The 19,445-nt window shown below is 53.6% G+C and overlaps 1 protein-coding gene and 1 pseudogene across 2 annotated transcripts; both read right to left on the bottom strand.

The window, feature by feature from the left end:
* Positions 1–1,428: 1,428 nt before the first annotated feature.
* DNAJB2 (DnaJ heat shock protein family (Hsp40) member B2) lies at positions 1,429–9,123 on the bottom strand. 2 transcript variants are annotated; one of them, XM_032594523.1, is made up of 10 exons: positions 9,016–9,121; positions 8,629–8,734; positions 7,866–7,975; positions 6,744–6,797; positions 6,449–6,571; positions 5,632–5,724; positions 5,295–5,397; positions 5,034–5,104; positions 3,532–3,738; positions 1,429–2,396 (listed from the first exon to the last, which is right to left on the bottom strand). In XM_032594523.1, exons 2-10 carry the CDS (start codon positions 8,691–8,693, stop codon positions 2,386–2,388), a joined length of 837 nt encoding a protein of 278 aa, XP_032450414.1. In that variant the 5' UTR covers positions 8,694–8,734; positions 9,016–9,121; the 3' UTR covers positions 1,429–2,385. The 2 variants fall into 2 exon arrangements, with proteins under 2 accessions (XP_032450414.1, XP_030181342.1); XM_030325482.1 differs by having other exon boundaries at positions 1,429–3,738; positions 9,016–9,123.
* Positions 9,124–16,358: 7,235 nt separating this feature from the next.
* Positions 16,359–19,039, bottom strand: LOC115521027 (annotated as a pseudogene).
* Between the last annotated feature and the right edge of the window lie 406 nt (positions 19,040–19,445).

Raw genomic sequence — 19,445 nt, 5'->3', positions numbered from 1 at the left:
CAGCTTGTTGAATCTTCAATCACTAGCCCTGAAGGAAACTCTCCCAAGGTAATGCAAATTGTATATAGTGGAGTTTGGAGTCGAACCCGGGCATGCTTAACCTCTTTACTGCCTCTCTTAATTCTAGAGCAGCTGCTTGGTTCCCCTCAGCCTCAGGACTGAGGTTAGGACTGGGCGAGGTGGTACGGGCAAAGTGCCAGCACGACTTAAGCAAAAGTAGCTGAACTCTGGATAGCAGCTTGTAGACCAGGCTTATGAGACATCACTACAGGCATTCCCCTGGGGGCAGGGAGCACTTTCTCCCTTTCTCCACCCGCCCCCAACCCTTCTCTCTGTATGTTCCAGGGGACCCCTCACCTGCATGTCAGGAGGCATCCTTGGCAAAGGTGGTGGACATAGAAATGAGGCAAAAAGAGCCTTGGGCCTGGAGCTACTTGGGAATTAAGGCCTCTTAACCTTGCCAAAGCTGTCTCCCCTCACAGGAAAAATAGGGGGGTACATCTGCCCTGCACAGCGAGCAAAGGGACCAGCAGGCAGACCGCAGCGCCCCCTACACCTCACCTGTGCTCTGCTGAGGCTCAACTCCAGTCTCAAAGACTAGATAGAAATGGGCAAAACAGCTATTGGTCAAACTTCCAGATTCGCTCTTTCGAGATAGGGGTTTTAAATTCCTCCTTCAGGGCAGGTGGCTTCCTTGCTTTGAGGAAAATACAGCATAAGCCCTTTGGCAACTGAACATGAAGCAATGCACTTTTCCCGGGATGAGAGAGGGTCGCTGGGGAGCCACACTGCTCTGCTTGACAAGGGAAAGCTGCTCGTGCCATGGCTGGAAGGGCATCTCCGAAGTTGTCTGGAGAGGAGGGAGGGGGAGATCCCTGGCTTTGTCCTCCCTAGGCCCTGATGAGTTTGGGGGGCCTGGACTCTGGGTGAGGTGGACTTGGGCCACTCCATGTGGGAAAGGCAGGCCTTTGAGACTGGCCACTGGCCTTGAGGTAAGGGAACCCGGCAGGGCTCAGTCTATGGGCCTCAGGAGTGTTTTTGCAAGTTATCACGACGTGTTTCGCCGCTTTCTGCCATCCACATACTTGCAGCTATAGCTTAGTCTGGTCCTGGCTGTGCTGCAGCACATCGGGCGGCAGGTCCCTGCTAAGGGGAAGCAACAGCTGCCTGGGGAAAGCCACTTACAGGGCCACAAGTGCGAGGGCAGAAGAATGTGAGCATTTCTGGAGATTCGACAGTGTACGGGGGGAAGGGCAGCCTGGTCAAAGAGGGACTTCTGCTGTCAGCTAGGAAGGCTTGTGACCTCTAGGTGTTTGGGCAATGGGGCGGGTTGGTGGGAGGAGGGGGGGGCGGCATGTTACCCTCTGGTCCCTAGGGTCCCTTTGGGGCCACCCTGGAAAGGAAGAACACAGGAACACAGCACAGCACTGAGCTCTCAAAACAGCTTTATTGACTTCCAGTGTTTCTCCCTCTGTCTGAGCTCAGCCCAGCTGGCTTTGATAGGTCTCTGAGATACAATGTCACAGGGTTAGCACTCTGGCTCCACCGCTCCCCTCCCTGGCCCCTGGGCTCCCCAGGCAGGGAGGAGGAGAGGCAGCTCGTTTGTGTTGGGAGAAAAAGGATGGGCAGCAGGGTCAGAGGCCAAAGAAGCCATACAAGCAGCAACATGCCCAGAGCGCCCATTACACACCAATCCTGGCCATGCGTGTGCGTGCACACACACACACACACATACACACATACACACACACACTCACTCAGACTCCTTCCCTTCCAAGCTCTCTGCCTGCCCACACCCATCTATCAGCCTTCTGGGGTCATGGCCCGCTTGTCGATCCTACCCGGGCTTGGGGCTTATTCCTTGGAACCCAGGACTGCCCACAGGGAAAGAGCCTCTTCCAGATGCCGCAGCGCTTTGATTTGTACGCTGTAAGCCCGGTGCCAGCAAGAGGTGTCAGGGGAACCGAAGCTTGGTCCATTACCCCTTCATCCACATTCTTGCCACCCCGGCCAGAGTCAAATCAGATGACAAGATCTCCCCATCTCACGGCAAGTGACAAGCCGACCTGGGCTAGAACTACATGTCCCAAGATGCACAGCTCCACAACCACGCACCGCTTCCCCCGAGATGATCTATCAGAAATGAGGCAGGGTGCATTGCATTCTGGGACTTGTAGTCCCCCAAAGACAGCACCAAACACCCAGGGAAGAGTTCACAGGCTAAGACTATGGATGCCTCCCCACCCGGCCCCCCACCCACCACCCAGGCCCAGCTCTACGCTCAGCATGGGCGAGAGAGAGGAATGGAGGGTCCCCTCTTAGTGCACAGGGGAGGGCGCTGTCCTGTTGGAACTGTGCAGCAGCTCTGGATCCGGGACATCCAGCTCAGAACACATCTGAAGAGAGAGCGGGGGCGGGGTGACAGGAGAGATGGTGAGCAGCAAGCCGTGGAGGATGGGGCCAAGCATGCAAACCTGGGCTAGCCCTGTGGCTCCTCCCTGAGCCCTGATGCATGGTGAAGCAGGACGGGGCACGGTCCCCTCCTAGGCCTCCCTCCTGGGGCACCCTGGCCTTATCCCACCTCTCCAGGGATAGCGGCCTCACCTCTGCCTAGTCCCGAGGCCCTGGGGCAGGCTGAGGCAGCAAGAGGAAGGGAGGAGGAGTGGGCTCCAGTTCCGATTCTGGACGAGAGGCTCCCGCCCCACCCAGCTAGCCTCCCCAGAAGACCTTATGGCCCTACCGGCCACAGCATCTTCCTGGTCACACTGAGGCTTTCTTGGGGAAGGAAGAAGGGAGTCCTAGCCAGATGGCATGAAAGCAAGCGATGCGGCCCGCGGGGAAGTGCGGAGAGAAGAGAGCGAGGGAGGAGCAGCAGCACCAGAAGGGAAGCAACAGAGACGTCAGAGCTCAACGCTGCACAGAAACCAGGGTGGGGTGTCTGCAGCTGGACAGGGAGCACAGGAGACTCCCCGGTGTAGCTGCCGACTCCGGCTCAGAGAACCCCAGGCCAAGTCCTCCTTCCTTGAAGTCATCAGCAACACAGGTGGCAGAAGACCTGGGCACAAGAGGCCCGACCCACACCACTAATGCCCTTTAGAAACTCCCCATCTAGTAGGAATAAGTGCATCCTGGCTCCTGGGAGGCCCTCCCACTGCCCGGAGGCCCCCCCCACCCTGGGCTGTGCCAGGGACCTATCAGCTGTAGGCTGAGCGGAGCAAATCCCGAGTCCACCCTGCAGTGCGGGTGGACATGGGAGGGAGACCTGCGGGGGGAGCACGCAGTTGGAGAAGGGCTCCGGCAACCCAGGCCGTGCCCCTCTGCTCCCAACAGTGAGCAGGACCCCTGGTGGCCCCGAATCAGGACGGTCTGGGCCTGGTGATCAGAGGATGAGGCAGCGAGAGGCCTTCTCCTCCGGGGACGGGCTGGGTTTGGTCGCGTCCCCCCTGGCAGCCTCAGGAGCCCCCCCCATGCCGGGATCTTGGTCCTGAGCCTTGGGCCGCCCCTGCCGTCGACGCTGCGCCCCCCGCCCACCTGCCGGTTTCTTCCCAGCTGCCTCCATCTCTGACAGGCTGTAGGCCATGGCGAGCTGCAGATCTTCATCATCCTCAGAGAGGTCGCTGTCAGAGGGGCAGGAGACAGGGGTCTGCCGGACCTGTGTGCCCCCGGACCTGGAGGTGACAGACTGTTGCTGCTCACGCCGGCTCAGCTCCAAGCCGAGTGCCAGGTCGTCTGGGACACCTGCAGGAATCACAGCCGCTTGCGACCCAGGCCAGGGGAACCCTGCCAGGCTGCCTCGGCAGCAGCAACTCTGACCACTTCCAGCCCCTCCCTTGGAACCGGCCCGCATGCGTTTTGGCACTTAGCACGGTGATCATGCGCACCGGCAGGTACTCAGCTCCAACAGGTCCGAACAGTCTCCTTGCCCGGGGCCAGTTACTCAACCTCCCTAAACCTCCCTTTCCTCATCTATAAAATGGAAACGATGACACTGTCTGCATTGTCAAATCGTTCAGATGACTAAATAAGACAGCCCTTGAAGCATACTTAGCACACGGGGCTCGCAGAGCTATGGAAGCGGAGCTGTGGTGACCAACCCATTCCTGTGGGAAGAGTTCCACCCCAGGAATCCTGCGTTCTGAGTGTCACGCCTGGCTTTACCCCTTACTAGGCAGGACAAAGCCTGGGGCTTGGGGCTATTTGGGAGTTAGGGTCATTGAACCATGCTGAGGTTCAGTCTCCTTCCATGAAAAACAGGGTGAAAACAAAACAAAATAAAGAAAAGTAGGGCGAGTACCAATAGCCCTGCTTTCCCCCTGGCTGTTTCAACAGAGGTCACGTTATGTGCACAAGTCCTTTCAAAATTGTCAAATGTTGGGGCGCCTGGGTGGCTCAGTCGGTTAAGTGTCCAACTTCGGCTCAGGTCATGATCAAATGGTTCATGGGTTCAGGCTCCACACTGGGCTCTGCACGGACAGTGTGGAGCCTGTTTGGGATTCTCTCTCTCCCTCTCTTTCTGTCCCTGCCCCACTTGCTCTCTCTAAATAAATAAGTAAATAAACAAATACATAAATAACTTTAAAAACATGCTGGGATGCCTGGGTGGCTCGGTCGGTTAAGCGTCCAACTTCCACTCAGGTCGTGGTCTCACAGTTCGTGACCTTGAGCCCCGCATCAGGCTCTCTGCTGTCAGTGCAGAGCCCGCTTCAGATCCTCTATCCGCTTGCCTCTCTCTCTCTGTCTCTCTCTGTCTCTCTCTCAAAAATAAATAAACATTTTTAAAAAATAGTCAAATGTTCTACAAACACCAGGCACCCACTAACGACAACGGTCATTAGCTGGCCCTCTGAGACTCCTCGGTTCCCTGCCCCAGGCCCTTTCCCAGGACCCCCCTCTCTGATTCTGCCAGTCTGGAATGTGGCCGCCATTCCTTCCCTGCCCCAAAGGAGTTTGGAGAGGAGCAGTTTGGGAAGGGGGATCTGGGGCCTGGGGCTGGGGCTTCCAGCCAGGGACTGGGTGGCGGAGCCGCTCCTCACCATTGATTGTGACTGACTTCAGCTGCCCGTCTTCTTCCACTTCCACCCGTTCCTGCCCGTTCTCCATGATTCTGTGGGAGACGGCCCAGTTCGGTCAGCAAGCGTGCACGAATCCCGCAGGTGCCTTCCACACCCTGGGATGCCACAGTGGACAGGACAGACTCTGCCCACAAGAAGCTGACATTCTAGTTGTATGCCGCCCCCCCTCTACCCCTCACCCCCTCACCCCTACGCCCAGTATGGTCCCAAAGGAGCCCTCACCTGCGTGTCGTGATGCGGTGTCCTTGGACAAAGGTGGTAGACGTAGAAACGGAGCGAAAAGCACCAGCCCCAGGACTGAAGGAGAAAGATGAGGAGGAGAAATCTGGTATGGAGACAAAGGAGGAGGCGGAGAGGTTGTCAGAGGGAGGACGGAGCTGGCATGCCGCAGTCACCATGGGCCAGGAGCCTTTGTGGGGTCTCCCCGCAGAACTGACAGAAGGCAGGGCTCCAGACACGCAGGAGAGAGGCTTGAGCCTCTCTCTCACCATGAGCTGGGAGCTGGGATGAGGGGTTCCAGGGCCCAGAGCTTGCAAAACAGGGAAGGGAAAGCACTTACCAGAGTGCCCAGGGAAGGAGGAAGAGAAGGTGAAGAAGGGGCCCGAGTGTCGGGAACCCCGGCTCTGAAGCTCTGAGAAGGGGCCCAGGTCATCTGCAACGAGCAAGCAGATTACTAATCGGCAAAGAGACTTGTCCCCCAAAATGTGTGAATCCTGTCAGTCTAGAAATGTAACCTGATGAGCCTTTCTGATCGTTTTTCTTTTTTGATTGGACTTGTTTACAAATTAAATTTCTTTTTAATATCATATATGGAAAAGACCCCTGGCAAATTCTGTCCACAATAAAAAATAAAGGAAGGAAGGAGGGACGGCGAAAGCGGAAGGGGGGACAGCCAGTTCCTTCCGTATAGGCAGGTAAGCATGGTGTGAAGTCGGGCAGACCTGGCTATGAGTCCTGGCTCTCCCCTTTGCTGTGTGACTCCAAGCAAGTTATCTGAAAGTACCTTTGTTTTCTTAGCTGTAAGTGGAGAGAAAATGATCCAACTCACAGGGTTCATGTTAATCATTCAAAAAATGGTATCTGTTGTTTGTGATGTCATTATTATTGTCACATGGTGCTTTGAGTCTTGCTTTCACGGTTGCTATTGTGCAAGCCTAACAATGTATTATTGTTACTATCATTTAATAAGGCGAGTCTCTGTGGGTTCAGGCCTGTGTACGGTTCTGTCCCAGCTGTCACTGGATCCACCCCCACAAAATCTTCTGTCTGCGGAATTCTGCTTCTCCTTCAGCCTCCTGCCTCAGGGCCTCCCGGCTGATGGACGACAGGCCTAGAGCAGGAGCCGGGCCGGTAAGAGGCCTCCCGAGCCCACTCACCAAAGAGCTCCGCAAAAGGGTCTCCGCTCCCGAAGAACTCCCGGAAGACCTCCTCGGGGCTGCGGAAGGTGAAGGTGAAGCCGGGCCCACCACCACCAGGTTCCGCTCGAGATGGGCCAGTTCCTGGAGGAGAGGCAAGATGGGGAGGGGGCTCAGGACAAGCATCTCACCCTGAGCCAAGGGACCCCACTGAAGGCATGACCAGGGGCCTCAAGAGACCATCCACTGCAATAACCTGCCCTCCCTCTCTCTTCCATGAGCCGCGTTCATCCCTCCCCACCCCCACTCCACCTACCTGCCCCAGTCAGCCCTTCCCGGCCATAACGGTCGTAGATCTCCCGCTTATGCTCTGGAAAAAGAGACCAGATCATTTCTCCCTCCCTCTGGGATGATGGCCTCCCCTTCCAGACTGGGACCCTGTGAGGTCTGCCCAGTGACTGACGCTAAGGAGGCAGCAGGGTGCACAGGGGACGCGGGCTATAGGTTTTAGCAGTGCCTGCTCTTCACACAGTGGCTCCTTCTCATCTGTAAAATGGACACAATAACAGCACCCACCTCACAGGGTCATTGCAAGGATTAAATAAGATAATCCACATAAACTGCTTAGCACAGTGCCTGATAACTCAGTAAGTGTTCAATAAATGCTAGCTAATAATTACGGCTGTTGGTATTAATCAGGGCTTAGCCTAAATGTCACCTCCTCAGAGAGACCTTCTGTGACCACTGTAACAAAAAATGGTGCCCATTAATCCCTATCAACATCACCCTGCTACTTTCCTTCAGAATACTCTTGTCTGTGTACTGCCTTGGTTAATGTCGGTCTTCTGGACCAAAATGGAATAAACCCATCAGGACGAGAACAGTGTCTGCTCGTCCTCCATGGTTCCCCAGTACCCAGCAAGGACCCAGCACCATAAACACTCAATGAATATTTTTTGAATGAAGAAATAAATAAAAGACAGACCTGGATTCATATTCCAGCTCTGTGTGACCTGGCGTAAATTACTTCACCTCTCTCAGCCTCAGTTTCCTTGCCTGTAGAGTGGGGGTGACAGATCCTGCCTCACAGGATGGCTGTGAGGACTCCTGGAGATCACACCCACCGGTGCTTGGCACAAAGGAGGTTCGGCACACGTAGGTTACCTGCCCTGCTCCCTTCCCTTTGTCAAGACCCATCCTGCAGCTATCAGACCCTGGGGAGCACACACTGAGCACAGAGGATCAGGGAAAGAATAAAAGGGTGCTTTGAACGTAGCAGGTGCTCACTTGAATTGAAGCAAAAAAGAAAAAAGTCCCCGAGTCCCCACAGGGAGGTGCCAGGTTGGAAAAGGCACAGAGGAGACAGGAGGTGGCAGCGTGGCTTTGGGAAGCAGCACGATGGGGCGTGAAATGGGGGTGCCCTGCCCCTGGCCCTTACTGTCTGACAGCACTTCATATGCCTCGGCCACCTCCTTGAACTTCCTCTCAGCAAATTCTTTATTATCCGGGTTCTTGTCTGGGTGCCACTGTAGAGCCTTCTTCCGATACCTGCAGGAAGTGGTTTCAGAGGGGGTGGGTCAGAGGACAAAAGCAAGCACTTCCCACCATGGAACAGAACGGCCCATTTCGCCCATTAGTCCGCCACGGTCCTTTCCCCACTCAGATGGTGTCCACCCCGGCAGCCGGGGCCGCCTCTGCTGCCACGTTTTAATGGAGTCCCTCTCTCTCTCCCTCCCCTCTGCAGCCAGTGCTAGGGCCTATAGTAGCAGCAGATGATCATGTAAGCCTGAGAAAGCCCCAGTCCTAACCCCTCCCTGGAGCGCACTAGGGCTGCAGAAGTTAGAAATATGTGTTGCCATGGAGGGTACAGGGCCCCTCCTGGTCACAGGGCTTGGACCTGTGTATCCTGCAGGTATCCTGACAAAGCCGACCCCCAGGGGCTGGGATTGGGGTAGGAGGGAGGGGGGAGGCGGGATCCACTGGAGAGGGCCCCACAATGCAGCTCCCAGCAGAACTTCTTGCTAAGGGCTTTCCCCTACTCTTCCAGGGGTCTTCTTCCTCCCTATAGAGGGAACCCTCCCCCAATCCTTTCTAAGGCCCCTAGCTCCCTCGCGGCAAGGCTCCTGAAGGACCCCATGGCGGTGTTGGGGTTTGGGGGGGCGGCGGTGAGAGACTTTCTGATGCGCAGCGGAGGCACTTACGCCTTCTTGATGTCATCAGCGGACGCACTTCGCGGCACGTCTAGGATATCGTAGTAGGATGCCATGGCAACTCGTCAGTAGTCAGATGGGCCTCTCCTCCTCGGGGCTGCAGGAGAGGAGGAGGAGTCAGGCAGAAAGAACCGAGGGCCCCTCCCTGGGGCTGGAGACCCCCGAGGGAGCGGGAAGAGCTCCCAGCCGGGAAGAGGAGCCCACTGGGTTCTGCTCGGGGCCGGTGACGAGGCTCCCTCGGGCTGCCTTATCGGCCCCCCGCAGGCCGGTGCCACGGGCTATCTCGGCGCCCAGGCCCCGGGAGCCCTATCGCAGCCCCCTGACTCCAGCAGCCCGGACCGGGGCCTCCCAGCCTGACCCGGGGCCCCCCGCCCGCACCTCCTCCGCCGGGAGTCCCTGGCCTCCTGCAGCGCCCCGCCCCTGCCCCCCGCCGGAACCGTCTGGCACCGGCCGCCGGGCTCGCGGCTGCTGCGTAGGACGCGCCCGGCCCAGCTGTGCGCGCAAGCATGCGTCAGCGGCTCGGAAACTACTAGAGACCCAGAGGAGGCCGGCTCGGCCTGTCACCCAGGGGGCGGGGAGGCGGGGGGCTGCTGCAGGGGCTGCCGGGAGATGGGGGCGGAGCCGGCTATTTTGGGCTTGCACCCGGGCGACGTCATCCCTGGACCGGACCCGGGAGACGGGCGGCCGGCTGCATCCAGGCGTGACGCACTCGCGGGCAAACAAGCTACCCGGCCCGTGGTCCCTGTGTCGCTTTCCTATAAACAGGCTCGATGATCGAAGGCTACTCACCACCTCAGGGACTCACAGACTCCCCCTCTGGGCCTGAATCCTCCCCCTCCTCCCGCCCCAGGTCCTGAAAACAGGCTGCCCCACCTACTTCTCTGAGTAGGTCAGACCTGCCTGTCAGCATCTCGTGACATCCTTCATCACACTCGTCAGAGATACAAGTCAGCACTTACTTGTTTGATTTTTTGATTGACATTTCACCTCCCCCACTAGCATGTAAATTCCACGGGACAGAAATTGTGTCTTTTTTTGCACTAGAGTATGGGAGCAGTAGTGGGGTTCAAAAATATTCTTTGGTTAAATAATGAACAGATTGGAATCTCTTGTTGACAGTTTTGACACATTTGGGGGAGTTGGGGTTAAAAGGTAAAAGGAAAACAAATTTTTAAAAAAAGGAAAGGAAATTCTGCAGGCTCAAAATTTGTTTTTTTGTTTCTGGGTTTTGTTTTTTTTTGTTGTTTTTTTGGTTTTGGTTTTGGTTTTGTTTTGTTTTTTTCTCCTAGAGTGATCTCATGTAGACCTTGTCAATGATTCCTGGGTTGAGGACTCACTGGAGAGTTAGAGAACTTTCCAGAATTGGCTGCTACTTGATATCCAGGCCAATGCACAAGTGTTAACTGAACATCTTCTACATAGTAGATGCGGCCAGGCTGTAAAAATACCTGGCTTCACAGAGCTCCAACATGATGAGATAACCAGCCCAGCAATATAGCCCACCAGGAAACCTCAAGGTCTTAAAAACAGACAGACCTGGGTTTGCAACCTGGCACTTTTGTGTGGCTTGGCAAAACCTCTGAGGACTCAGATTTTCCTACCTGAGTACAGGTAACGCCTAGGGCTGTTTGTTAGTCAGATGAGGTGTGGTACATAGTATCCCTAGGTCTTAGTACATATCCTCTCTGGCATCATGATTGGCCCAAGCAGTAAGGCTTATGTGAGTTCAGAAGAGTGTTTTCGGCTGGATGACCTAGAAATGCTTCACTGAAGAAAAAGGCTTGAGCCAGACATGAGAGAAGAAGGTGGTGTGCATTTGTCTACTTTCCCTGGCTGCCCACAGTCTGACCCTTCTGCCTGCACTTGGGAAAGTCCCATTGTTGTAGGCCTGGATGGGAGGCAGGCCACCACCTGTCACAAAGCCCTGACACTTGCTCTCCCAGACTTCTCGGCTCCAAGGGTACAAGCAAAAGACATAAGCCCTGCCAATTGAAAGCTCCAACTGGGACTTTGAATGTGGAGCAAGTCACAGAGAAGCAGGGGCAGTTGAGAATTCATTTCCGTAGTGATTGTGACAGAGGAGCCAGCAGCGGCCTCTAGTGTCTGGAGGAGGAAATGTCAGTCTCAGTGCCTGGGTGAGAGGGAGCCTGGCTGCAGCCCCTATTCTGTAGGGAACAGGGGTCTTGTAGGCAGGCTGTCCTGTGCCATGACCTTGACTATGGTGCTGGCTGCTCAGCTTCCCTTTGGTGCCTACGTGTTTGTGGAGTCTCATCTGGAAGCCCTAGTATTAATTTTGTGTGCTACCCAGCATCTCTCCATTTTATGTTTGTGGGAGGAAAGCAGGGAGGAGTCATTTTTCTTGTTTTTAATTTGCCAGAGCTAATTTCTGCTGTTTACAAGGAGAGCCCTGACTGACCTTAGTTAGTATAGGTGGAAGGAATCACTCCAAAATCTTCCAACCATATCTTTCTTCTTACTTCTCTTATCTCAGCAGACATTTGTTTAGCACCTACTGCGTATGTGATATTATATTAAGAATTAGGAATACAAAGGGGTTTGAGTTGCAGTCCTTGTACTCGAGATAAAAATCTAGTTGGGACATTGACAAATGGTAGCTGAGGGAAATTATGGTGAACACATCTAGCAAACAAAGGGTTAATTTCCTTTGTTCACAGAGAAAAGACAATGCAATTTTTTAAATGGGCAAAAGGCACAGATAAGACAGATCACAGAAGAGAAAACATTGGCTTTTAAACATATGAAAAGGTGCTCAATCTCATTCATAACAAGAGAATTATAAAGGAAAGCTGCAATAAAATACTTTGTTTCACTTATCAGATGATTGACAAAGGTCAAAAAGTTGTACATTGTATGGGCAAGGCTGTGGGCATAGGCATGCTAGTACAATGGTAGTGGGAGAGCAATATGGCACATATCAAAGTTAAAGGTGAATAGCTTTTGACCCAGCAATTCTGATTCTAAGAATTTATGGTTGTACATATGTGCAAAGAAGTATGTTCAAGAGTTCCAGCATTTGTTTCCAAATCAAAGGACTGGAAACAACCTAAATACTCATCCATAGCAGACTGGTTAAATAAGCAACGGTGGGGCACCTGGGTGGCTCAGCCAGTTAGGTGTCCGACTTCGGCCCAGGTTATGGTCTCGTGGTTCACGGGTTCAAGCCCCGCGTCGGGCTCTGTGCTGACAGCTCAGAGCCTGGAGCCTGCTTCAGATTCTGTGTCTCCCTCTCTCTCTGCCCCTCCCCCTGCTTGCACTCTGTCTCTCCCTCTGTCTCAAAAATAAATAAACATTAAAAATAATAATAATAAAAATAAGCAATGGTACACTATACAGTGAATACTATGTTGTTACCAAAAAGAATGAGGCATATCTGTATGTACTGAAATGGGCCATCTTCCAGGTTTTTTGTTAAATGAAAAAACAAGGGTAAAACAAAGCGTGTCTAAGTGTGTGCACATTAGTCCCCCTTATCCACGGTTTCACTTTCTGTGGTTTCAGTTACCCACGGTCAACTGCAGTCTGGAAGCAGATGATCCTCCTGATACATCATCAGAAGTCAAAATTAGCCTAACACTACATTATAATACCTATGCTATTCACCTCACTTTATCTCATCCTGTAGGCATTTTATCATCTCACATCATCACAAGGAGGCTAAGTACAAGATATTTTGAAAGAGACCATATTCACATAACTTTCATTAGAGTATATTGTTATACGTGTTTTATTTTATTATTATTTTTAATCTCTTACTGTGCCTAATTTCTAAATTAAACTTTATCAATGGGATGCATGTAGAGCAAAAGACATAATATATATGGGGTCTGGTACTATCCATGGTTTCAGGCATCCGTTGGGGTCTTAAGCATGTCCCCCATGGATAAAGGGGAGCTACTATATACACATTAATAAGGGTGACTGGGTGGCTCAATCCGTTGAGTGTCCGACTTTGGCTAAGTCATGACCTCATGGTTCGTGGGTTCAAGCCTTGCATAGGGTTCTGTGCTGACAGCTCGGAGCCTGGAGCCTGCTTCAGATTCTGTGTCTCCCTCTCTCTCTGCCCTCCCCCACTCACTCTGACTCTCTCTCTCAGAAATAAATAAACATGAAAAACTATATATATATATATATATATATATATATATATGTAGATGTCTCTGGAAGGAAATACTAACAAAAAAGTTAATAGCGGAGGCTGTCAAGAGGGAAACAAAAGAAGAGGACTTATTTCCACTTAGAGACTTATTCTTGCTGTTTGTTTGGTTTATTATTATTTTTTAATGTTTATTCTTGAGGGAGAGAGAGAGAGAGAGCACGAGCAGGGGAGGGGCCGCCCAGGTGCCCCTATTGTTACTGTTTGTAAATCTTTTTTGAACCTTTTCAATTTAGAAGCATGGTCACATAATAACCGTTCAAATCTATACATATTTTTTTTTAATCTAGGAGAAGTAGGATATTGGCAAGAAGCTGGGTGCCACCATACAAGGCAGTCCATGCCAAGTGCCAGATGAGTGATAGAGACAGACAGTAGGTGCTGGGAGAATCTAGAGAAGGGGGAGCTTCCCAGGGCTGGCTGGTTCTGGGTGACCGTGACCTAAGCTGGAAGGAATGGCAACACAGAGACAAGCAGGGGGAGGTGGCGTTCCAAAAGGAGGGGATGGTGAGAAAGCAGCTTTGGAGGCAGGCATACTCCTGACACACCAGAGATGAAGGAATAAATGCGTTGGGTGGAATCCAAGTTGGGAATCTGTCTTTGTGTCTGCCTGCAGGAGGTAATTGCACCCTGCCTTTAGAAGCATCAGGGATGAAAGCATTCCCTGTACTGAGGGAGTCCCCAGGAGCCTGGGTGGCGCTCCCAGCTGCCCCATGGAGGTCTGGGTTGCCACCTCCCCGCACCCACGCCCAGTCCAACCTAGGCCTGCCGGTGCCTGCCAGCAGAGTTACTAGCTGGGAGGCCTTGCAGGGTTTGAGAGGAGACGGCCACACAGCTGCCCAGGGTGGGCGGGCTGTTACAGCAGACAAGAAGGGCGCCTGGCCCCTTCTCTGGATGCCCAGCAATCCTGGCTGGTGAACACCTCACATCCTTCTGGCTTCTCCCAAGCCCTCACCTCACACCCTACGAAATGTTGGAAGCAGGGGCCCTTTCCAGATGGCACCGACAGCCCCCAAACCTGGCTCCGAAGTTGCTTCTGCCCTTGTTCAGTCCCAGAAGCTGTGTCTCTGCCGCGCCCCCCCTCCATGCCCTCCACCACAGCGCCTGGGCAAGGGAGTGTCAAGCACTACCCCCTCCTTGCCTTTGAGGTGCCTGAGTCACTGTCTGGGCATTAGAGGCCTGGCAGGCCCAGAAGAGGTGGCTTCTGGGGAGGTGCCTGGAACTCCTGTGGAGAGGAGTGGGGAGGGCACCCGAGGAAGGAGAGGACAGCAGCATAAGCTTCTGTCCAGGCTGACCTGGATTTGAATCCCAACTCCTCCATTTACAGCTGAGTACCCTCGGGCAGGTCCCATAACCTCTCTGAGCCTTAGTCTCCACATCTGTAAAACAGACATTCACTTAGCAAGTCAATTCAACACATATGTCACCTAATATGTTCACCCAGAAATATTCTGGGTGCTGAGAATAGAACAAGCCTTGTTCTCATGAAGCATCCAGTCCAGTGTATATAACTGTATTTACCTCAGTATTAAGGTAATATGGGTACGGGGCCTGGTACATGGTAGGTGCTCGATAAATGACAAATGTTTCTTGGGATTTGAAGGGCTCCCGAAATAACCCCTCTTCTCTTCCCAGGTTTGAAACCAGCTGAGAGAAGGAAAGACACGGGAGTCAGGTAGAGATTTGAAGTCAGCCCTTTTAGGGAAAAAAGTGGACTTAAAAAGAAAAAGAAAGTGGATTTGAGGGTATAGCTGAGCTACTCAGCCAAAATGGGCTTCTAAGTGCTCCCACTGAATTAAATTACTCCCACCACGACTCACACACACACACACACACACACACACACACACACACACACACCTTTAGGCCTCTTTCTTCCCAGGACAGAGCTGCCCCTATATGCTTAAATCCTCAGAAAGGAATTGAGAATACATGCTCTCCCTGGGCAAATCATCGTAAAATGGAAGGAAAACACTGCTGCCCTGGGCATGCCCCTTGGCTTCTCTAAACTCCTCCCCACCCTGTTGCTTTCACTCCATCCTCCACTCACTACAGAGTAGTCATCGGGACAAGAGTGACAAGGACAGGTGAGGGGTGCCAGGAGTCACTCCATTTTAATCCACCACAGGCCCTGAATGCTGGACCTGGGGTGGGTATCGGCATGGTTTGCCTGTTTTCTCTGAAATGCACTTCCCCCACCTTCCCGGCCCTCCTCTGTACCTCACAGGCTGCACCCCCTTGGACCCAGGCCCCCTTGCCAACTAGCTCCTGTCTAGTTTCAGACAGGGGGAGATTTCTAGCCAGAAATTGAGGGCGGGAGGAAGGAGAAGCCAGGGTATTTCTCCCCCTCTCTCTAAATCAGGGGGCACCCCAGGCAGTGGTTCTGTCTCCTCCATGGCTCTGGTCCAAATGTCCCTCCCTCCTTGGTCCCTCCTGCCACGTCTGGGCAGCCCTGCCGTGGCTCTAGCTCCCACCTGGCATCCCAGCTCCAAGGCTCTGACACCATCATCTCATCCCTTGGCTCCTCCATCCCTAGGATTGCTAGCAGTTTCCTGGGGCTACTGATCTTTCAGTTGCCTTCCCAGCATCCAATCCTGGGAAAGGGAGGCTGCAGGAAGGACAGAGCTGAGGGCAATGCTAAGCAGTGAATCTCTTGGGGGTGGGGGTGGGGATGGGGGGTGGGGATTGCCCTAGTTTCAATCCCTCCAATGGTTCAATCATTCCTCTAGCCCAGCAGAGGCTACAGAAAATCCATATATAAAGATTTTACAGCCAGCCATCTGGTTGGAAGTGCGGGCTTGCCTAGCACGAGGCATGGGATTGAAATAAAGGTCACTTGTCGTTATCAAAAAGTGGTGAGTATTGACGGAGATTACAGGGAGGTCAGCCCCTCCGCCCCCCGCCAACACACACACACACACACACACACACACACACACACAATCATTTCCCCGCTGTTGCTGCCACCATGCCACTGTTCGGCCTTAATGCCACCTTCTGGATCTTCTGGACCCAAACCTCCTGCCTGAAAGAGACAAAGCTTCAATCTGCAGGGAGGCCTAGTGAGCCCCAGCTGTGTCAGACTCCTCCAAGTCACCACTTCGGACCCTCCTGGTCTCACCAGGCTCTGGTTGCAGCCCTGTGTGCCTGGGACCAACTTCAATTACCTCCTGACCAGGGTTTCCCTGGTGATGCTACAGACCAAGTGTGTGCAACCTCACAAGTGCAGGGGAGTTCATGCTTGATGGGGTGAAGGCTTGACCAATGGAGGAAGGGAACAGGTGCATGAATTTCCCCACCCACACCCCCTCTCCTGCCCCCCCCACCCACCCAAAGAATGATTCTGAGATGCCATTTATTCGGCTGCATCTTCTCTAGGATGAATTCTGCCTCCTTCTCTGCTTTATTCTCCTTGGCCCCCAATCTGCTTCCTGGAATTGCCTCTTTAATAAAATCTGGAACCAGGTCTGCTTTCTGGGGAACCCAGGCAGAGATCCCAGCCTTCTTACCTCTCTCTTTTTTCCCTGAGAGAAAAAAGACCCTTGTGTGACAGTAAGCCCACAGTCCTTTAATTACGGCAGACACACAGGAATCCCCTAGTATTCATGCCCCTCCTCTTCCCCTCCCTCCCCTTCCACACTATCATGCCCACCTCCTCGTAATCCTTCTCCAGGGCAGCCATATCCTCCCGGGCCTCAGAGAACTCCCCCTCCTCCATGCCCTCGCCCACATACCAGTGCACAAACGCCCTCTTGGCATACATCAGGTCGAACTTGTGGTCCAGGCGGGCCCAGGCCTCGGCGATGGCGGTCGTGTTGCTCAGCATGCACACGGCGCGCTGCACCTTGGCCAGGTCACCCCCGGGCACCACGGTGGGTGGCTGGTAGTTGATACCAACCTTGAAGCCCGTGGGGCACCAGTCCACGAACTGAATGCTGCGCTTGGTCTTGATGGCGGCGATGGCGGCGTTGACGTCCTTGGGCACCACGTCTCCGCGGTACAGCAGGCAGCAGGCCATGTACTTGCCGTGACGGGGATCGCACTTCACCATCTGGTTGGCAGGCTCGAAGCAGGCATTGGTGATCTCTGCCACGGACAGCTGCTCGTGGTAGGCCTTCTCTGCAGAGATGACCGGCGCATAGGTGGCCAGGGGGAAGTGGATGCGAGGGTAGGGCACCAGGTTGGTCTGGAACTCCGTCAGGTCCACGTTGAGGGCCCCGTCGAAGCGCAGGGAAGCCGTGATGGACGAGACGATCTGGCTGATGAGCCGGTTGAGGTTGGTGTAGGTGGGGCGCTCGATGTCCAGGTTGCGGCGGCAGATGTCATAGATGGCCTCGTTGTCCACCATGAAGGCACAGTCCGAGTGCTCCAGGGTGGTGTGGGTGGTCAGGATGGAGTTGTAGGGCTCCACCACGGCCGTGGACACCTGGGGGGCGGGGTAGATGGAGAACTCCAGCTTGGATTTCTTGCCGTAGTCAACCGAGAGCCGCTCCATCAGGAGTGAGGTGAAGCCCGAGTCGGTGCCCCCTCCGAAGCTGTGGAACACCAGGAAGCCCTGAAGTCCTGTGCACTGGTCAGACTGAAAGGGGAAGGGGAAGAGAAATGTGGGCCAGGAAGCTGATGGAAAGGAAAGAGCCAAGTCATGCTGTTTCAAATTCCCCCCCAAAATGCATTAAATCCTTGGAAGACTTTTCCAAATGCACAAAATAGATCCTCATAGGGAGGGCCCCCTCTCTCTCTTGTTCTTCTTCCTTTCTACAACCTCCCGAGGTGCCCGCACACAGCTCTCTTGAATCTCATGACATAGTCACTTTTGTGATCATAACTTGCCAACCCCGCCCAGCTTCATACCTGTTTACCCCTGATTTAATTTCACATGTTTCTGGAGGGCTTCCTTACTGAGATCAATAATCTAGGAACCTGATCCCCATCCTCAGTGGAGGCCAAAGTCATTCTCAGAGCCTTGGGCCAGGATTATTTGGATCCCTGTTTTTCACAGGGCCTTCTGCCCACATCCCTGCCATACAAGGTGATATTCTGGGAATGCCCGTGGACCTCCATAGCTTGGCCAGGCAGCCCGTGGACATGTTTGCCTTTGGTGGCCACTCTGCCCAGCCTGGACCAGTTGCCATAGGAGGTGAAGAGGACATCTGGCTTTAGTCTGGAGCCTACACCCTGTTTCCCCTGATCAGAGTGGAATGTCCCTCCTCACTGGTCCTGATCCTGCATCTTTAAAACTCATGGAGGAAGCTCTCTCAAGGGCTGAAGCTCCTCTTCCTGTCTGGTGTTCAGATCCCTTCATTACAGAAATCCAGCCCTAAGCCCTTCACTCACTGGCTTCTGAATTCGGTCCGGTACCAGGTCAATGAGCTCTTTTCCAGTGATGTTAGTGACCTCGGGCATAGCTATTGGCAGCGTCTTCCTTGCCGGTGATGAGCTGCTCTGGATGGAAGAGCTGGCAGTATGTGCCCATCTGAACCTCGTCTGTAATGGGCAGAGTTTTAGACACCCCTCCTTCCCTTGCAGCCTGGCTCCCCAAAGTTCCCAGAAGGGGCCGGGTCACTAGGCCCCAAGGCCTACCCTAGAGGAGCCCCATTCAGGCTGCTGCTATTGCCCTTGACTTTTAGTATTCTTCAATAAAAAGGAAAGGGATGTGAGGGATGTGGAGCGACCTTGAGACTCTGGAGCTGAGTGGCAGCAGATCTGTAGTTTAATTGGCTGCTGCAGCTGGGAACTACAAATTCTAGTGCTCCAGTTTCAGAGGACTCGCTGTGGTACCCAGGACAAGGTGACATATGTGGCAGGGACTGATCACACTCACCAATCACAGTGGGCTCCAGATCCACGAACACTTCCCTGGGGCACGTGCTTTCCAGCCCCAGTTTCACTAAAGAAGGCGTTGAAGGAGTCAGCCCCTCCACCGATGGTCTTGTCACTGGGCGTCTGCCCATCTGGTTGGATCCCATGCTCCAGGCAGTAGAGCTCCCAGCAGGCATTGCCAATCTGCACGCCAGCCTGCCCCCACATGGACTGAAATGCACTCACGCTGAATGGGCAAAGGGCAGAGAACACTCTTAGCAGAGAGAAACCTGCCATGCCTGGATACAGTTCCCACCTGCAGTCCTTTCTTGAGTGGTTCTCTGGCTGAGAACAAAGGTTCCTGGACTCTGCTCTCCTTGCCCCACCTCCCGTGTCTAAGCCTTTACTGATGGCTTTGAGGATCAACAGGCAGTGGCTCAGGGGGCTGGGGGCCAAAACCCACAAAGGAAGCAGATGTGGGCAGTTCCAAGATTATATAGTCTTTCTTGCTCAGTGACTAAGCATCGTGAGGAGTGTTGAGGGGGGTCAGATGAGTCTGGCAGAGCATGATAGTCAATCCACCCATGTTCAGAAAGAAATTAAGGACCCTTGGTGAGAGAAACAAGATCAGAGGTTTCAGGGATCAGAGGCCAGGGGGAGGTGTTGAAAGCAGGAAGAACTCTAGAATCGTGTTACAGCTAGAAAGGCCAGCAAGGAAGGGAAAAGTGGTCCTGAAACGGAAGGGGGTGTGCTGTCCTTTCCTCTCTTGGGTGTGCGCAGTTCTGGAGTGGAGTGGGGCTGGGGAAAAGGTCTTTCCCACATGATTCTAGGCTGG

Source organism: Lynx canadensis, chromosome C1 (genome assembly GCF_007474595.2).
Source record: "Lynx canadensis isolate LIC74 chromosome C1, mLynCan4.pri.v2, whole genome shotgun sequence".
In the NCBI taxonomy this organism is placed as follows: Eukaryota; Metazoa; Chordata; class Mammalia; order Carnivora; family Felidae; genus Lynx; species Lynx canadensis.
The sequence above is the reverse complement of the archived record's forward strand: the minus strand, read 5'-3'. Positions and strand labels throughout refer to the sequence as shown.

Coding starts and splice junctions, on each gene's coding strand:
- DNAJB2 (XM_030325482.1), bottom strand. CDS start 8,693: ATGGCATCCTACTACGATATCCTAGACGTGCCGCGAAGTGCGTCCGCT. Junction 7,976..8,628: donor GCTGATGACATCAAGAAGGC/GTAAGTGCCTCC, acceptor CACTTCCTGCAG/GTATCGGAAGAAGGCTCTAC. Junction 5,398..5,631: donor CTCCTTCCCTGGGCACTCTG/GTAAGTGCTTTC, acceptor TCTCCATACCAG/ATTTCTCCTCCTCATCTTTC.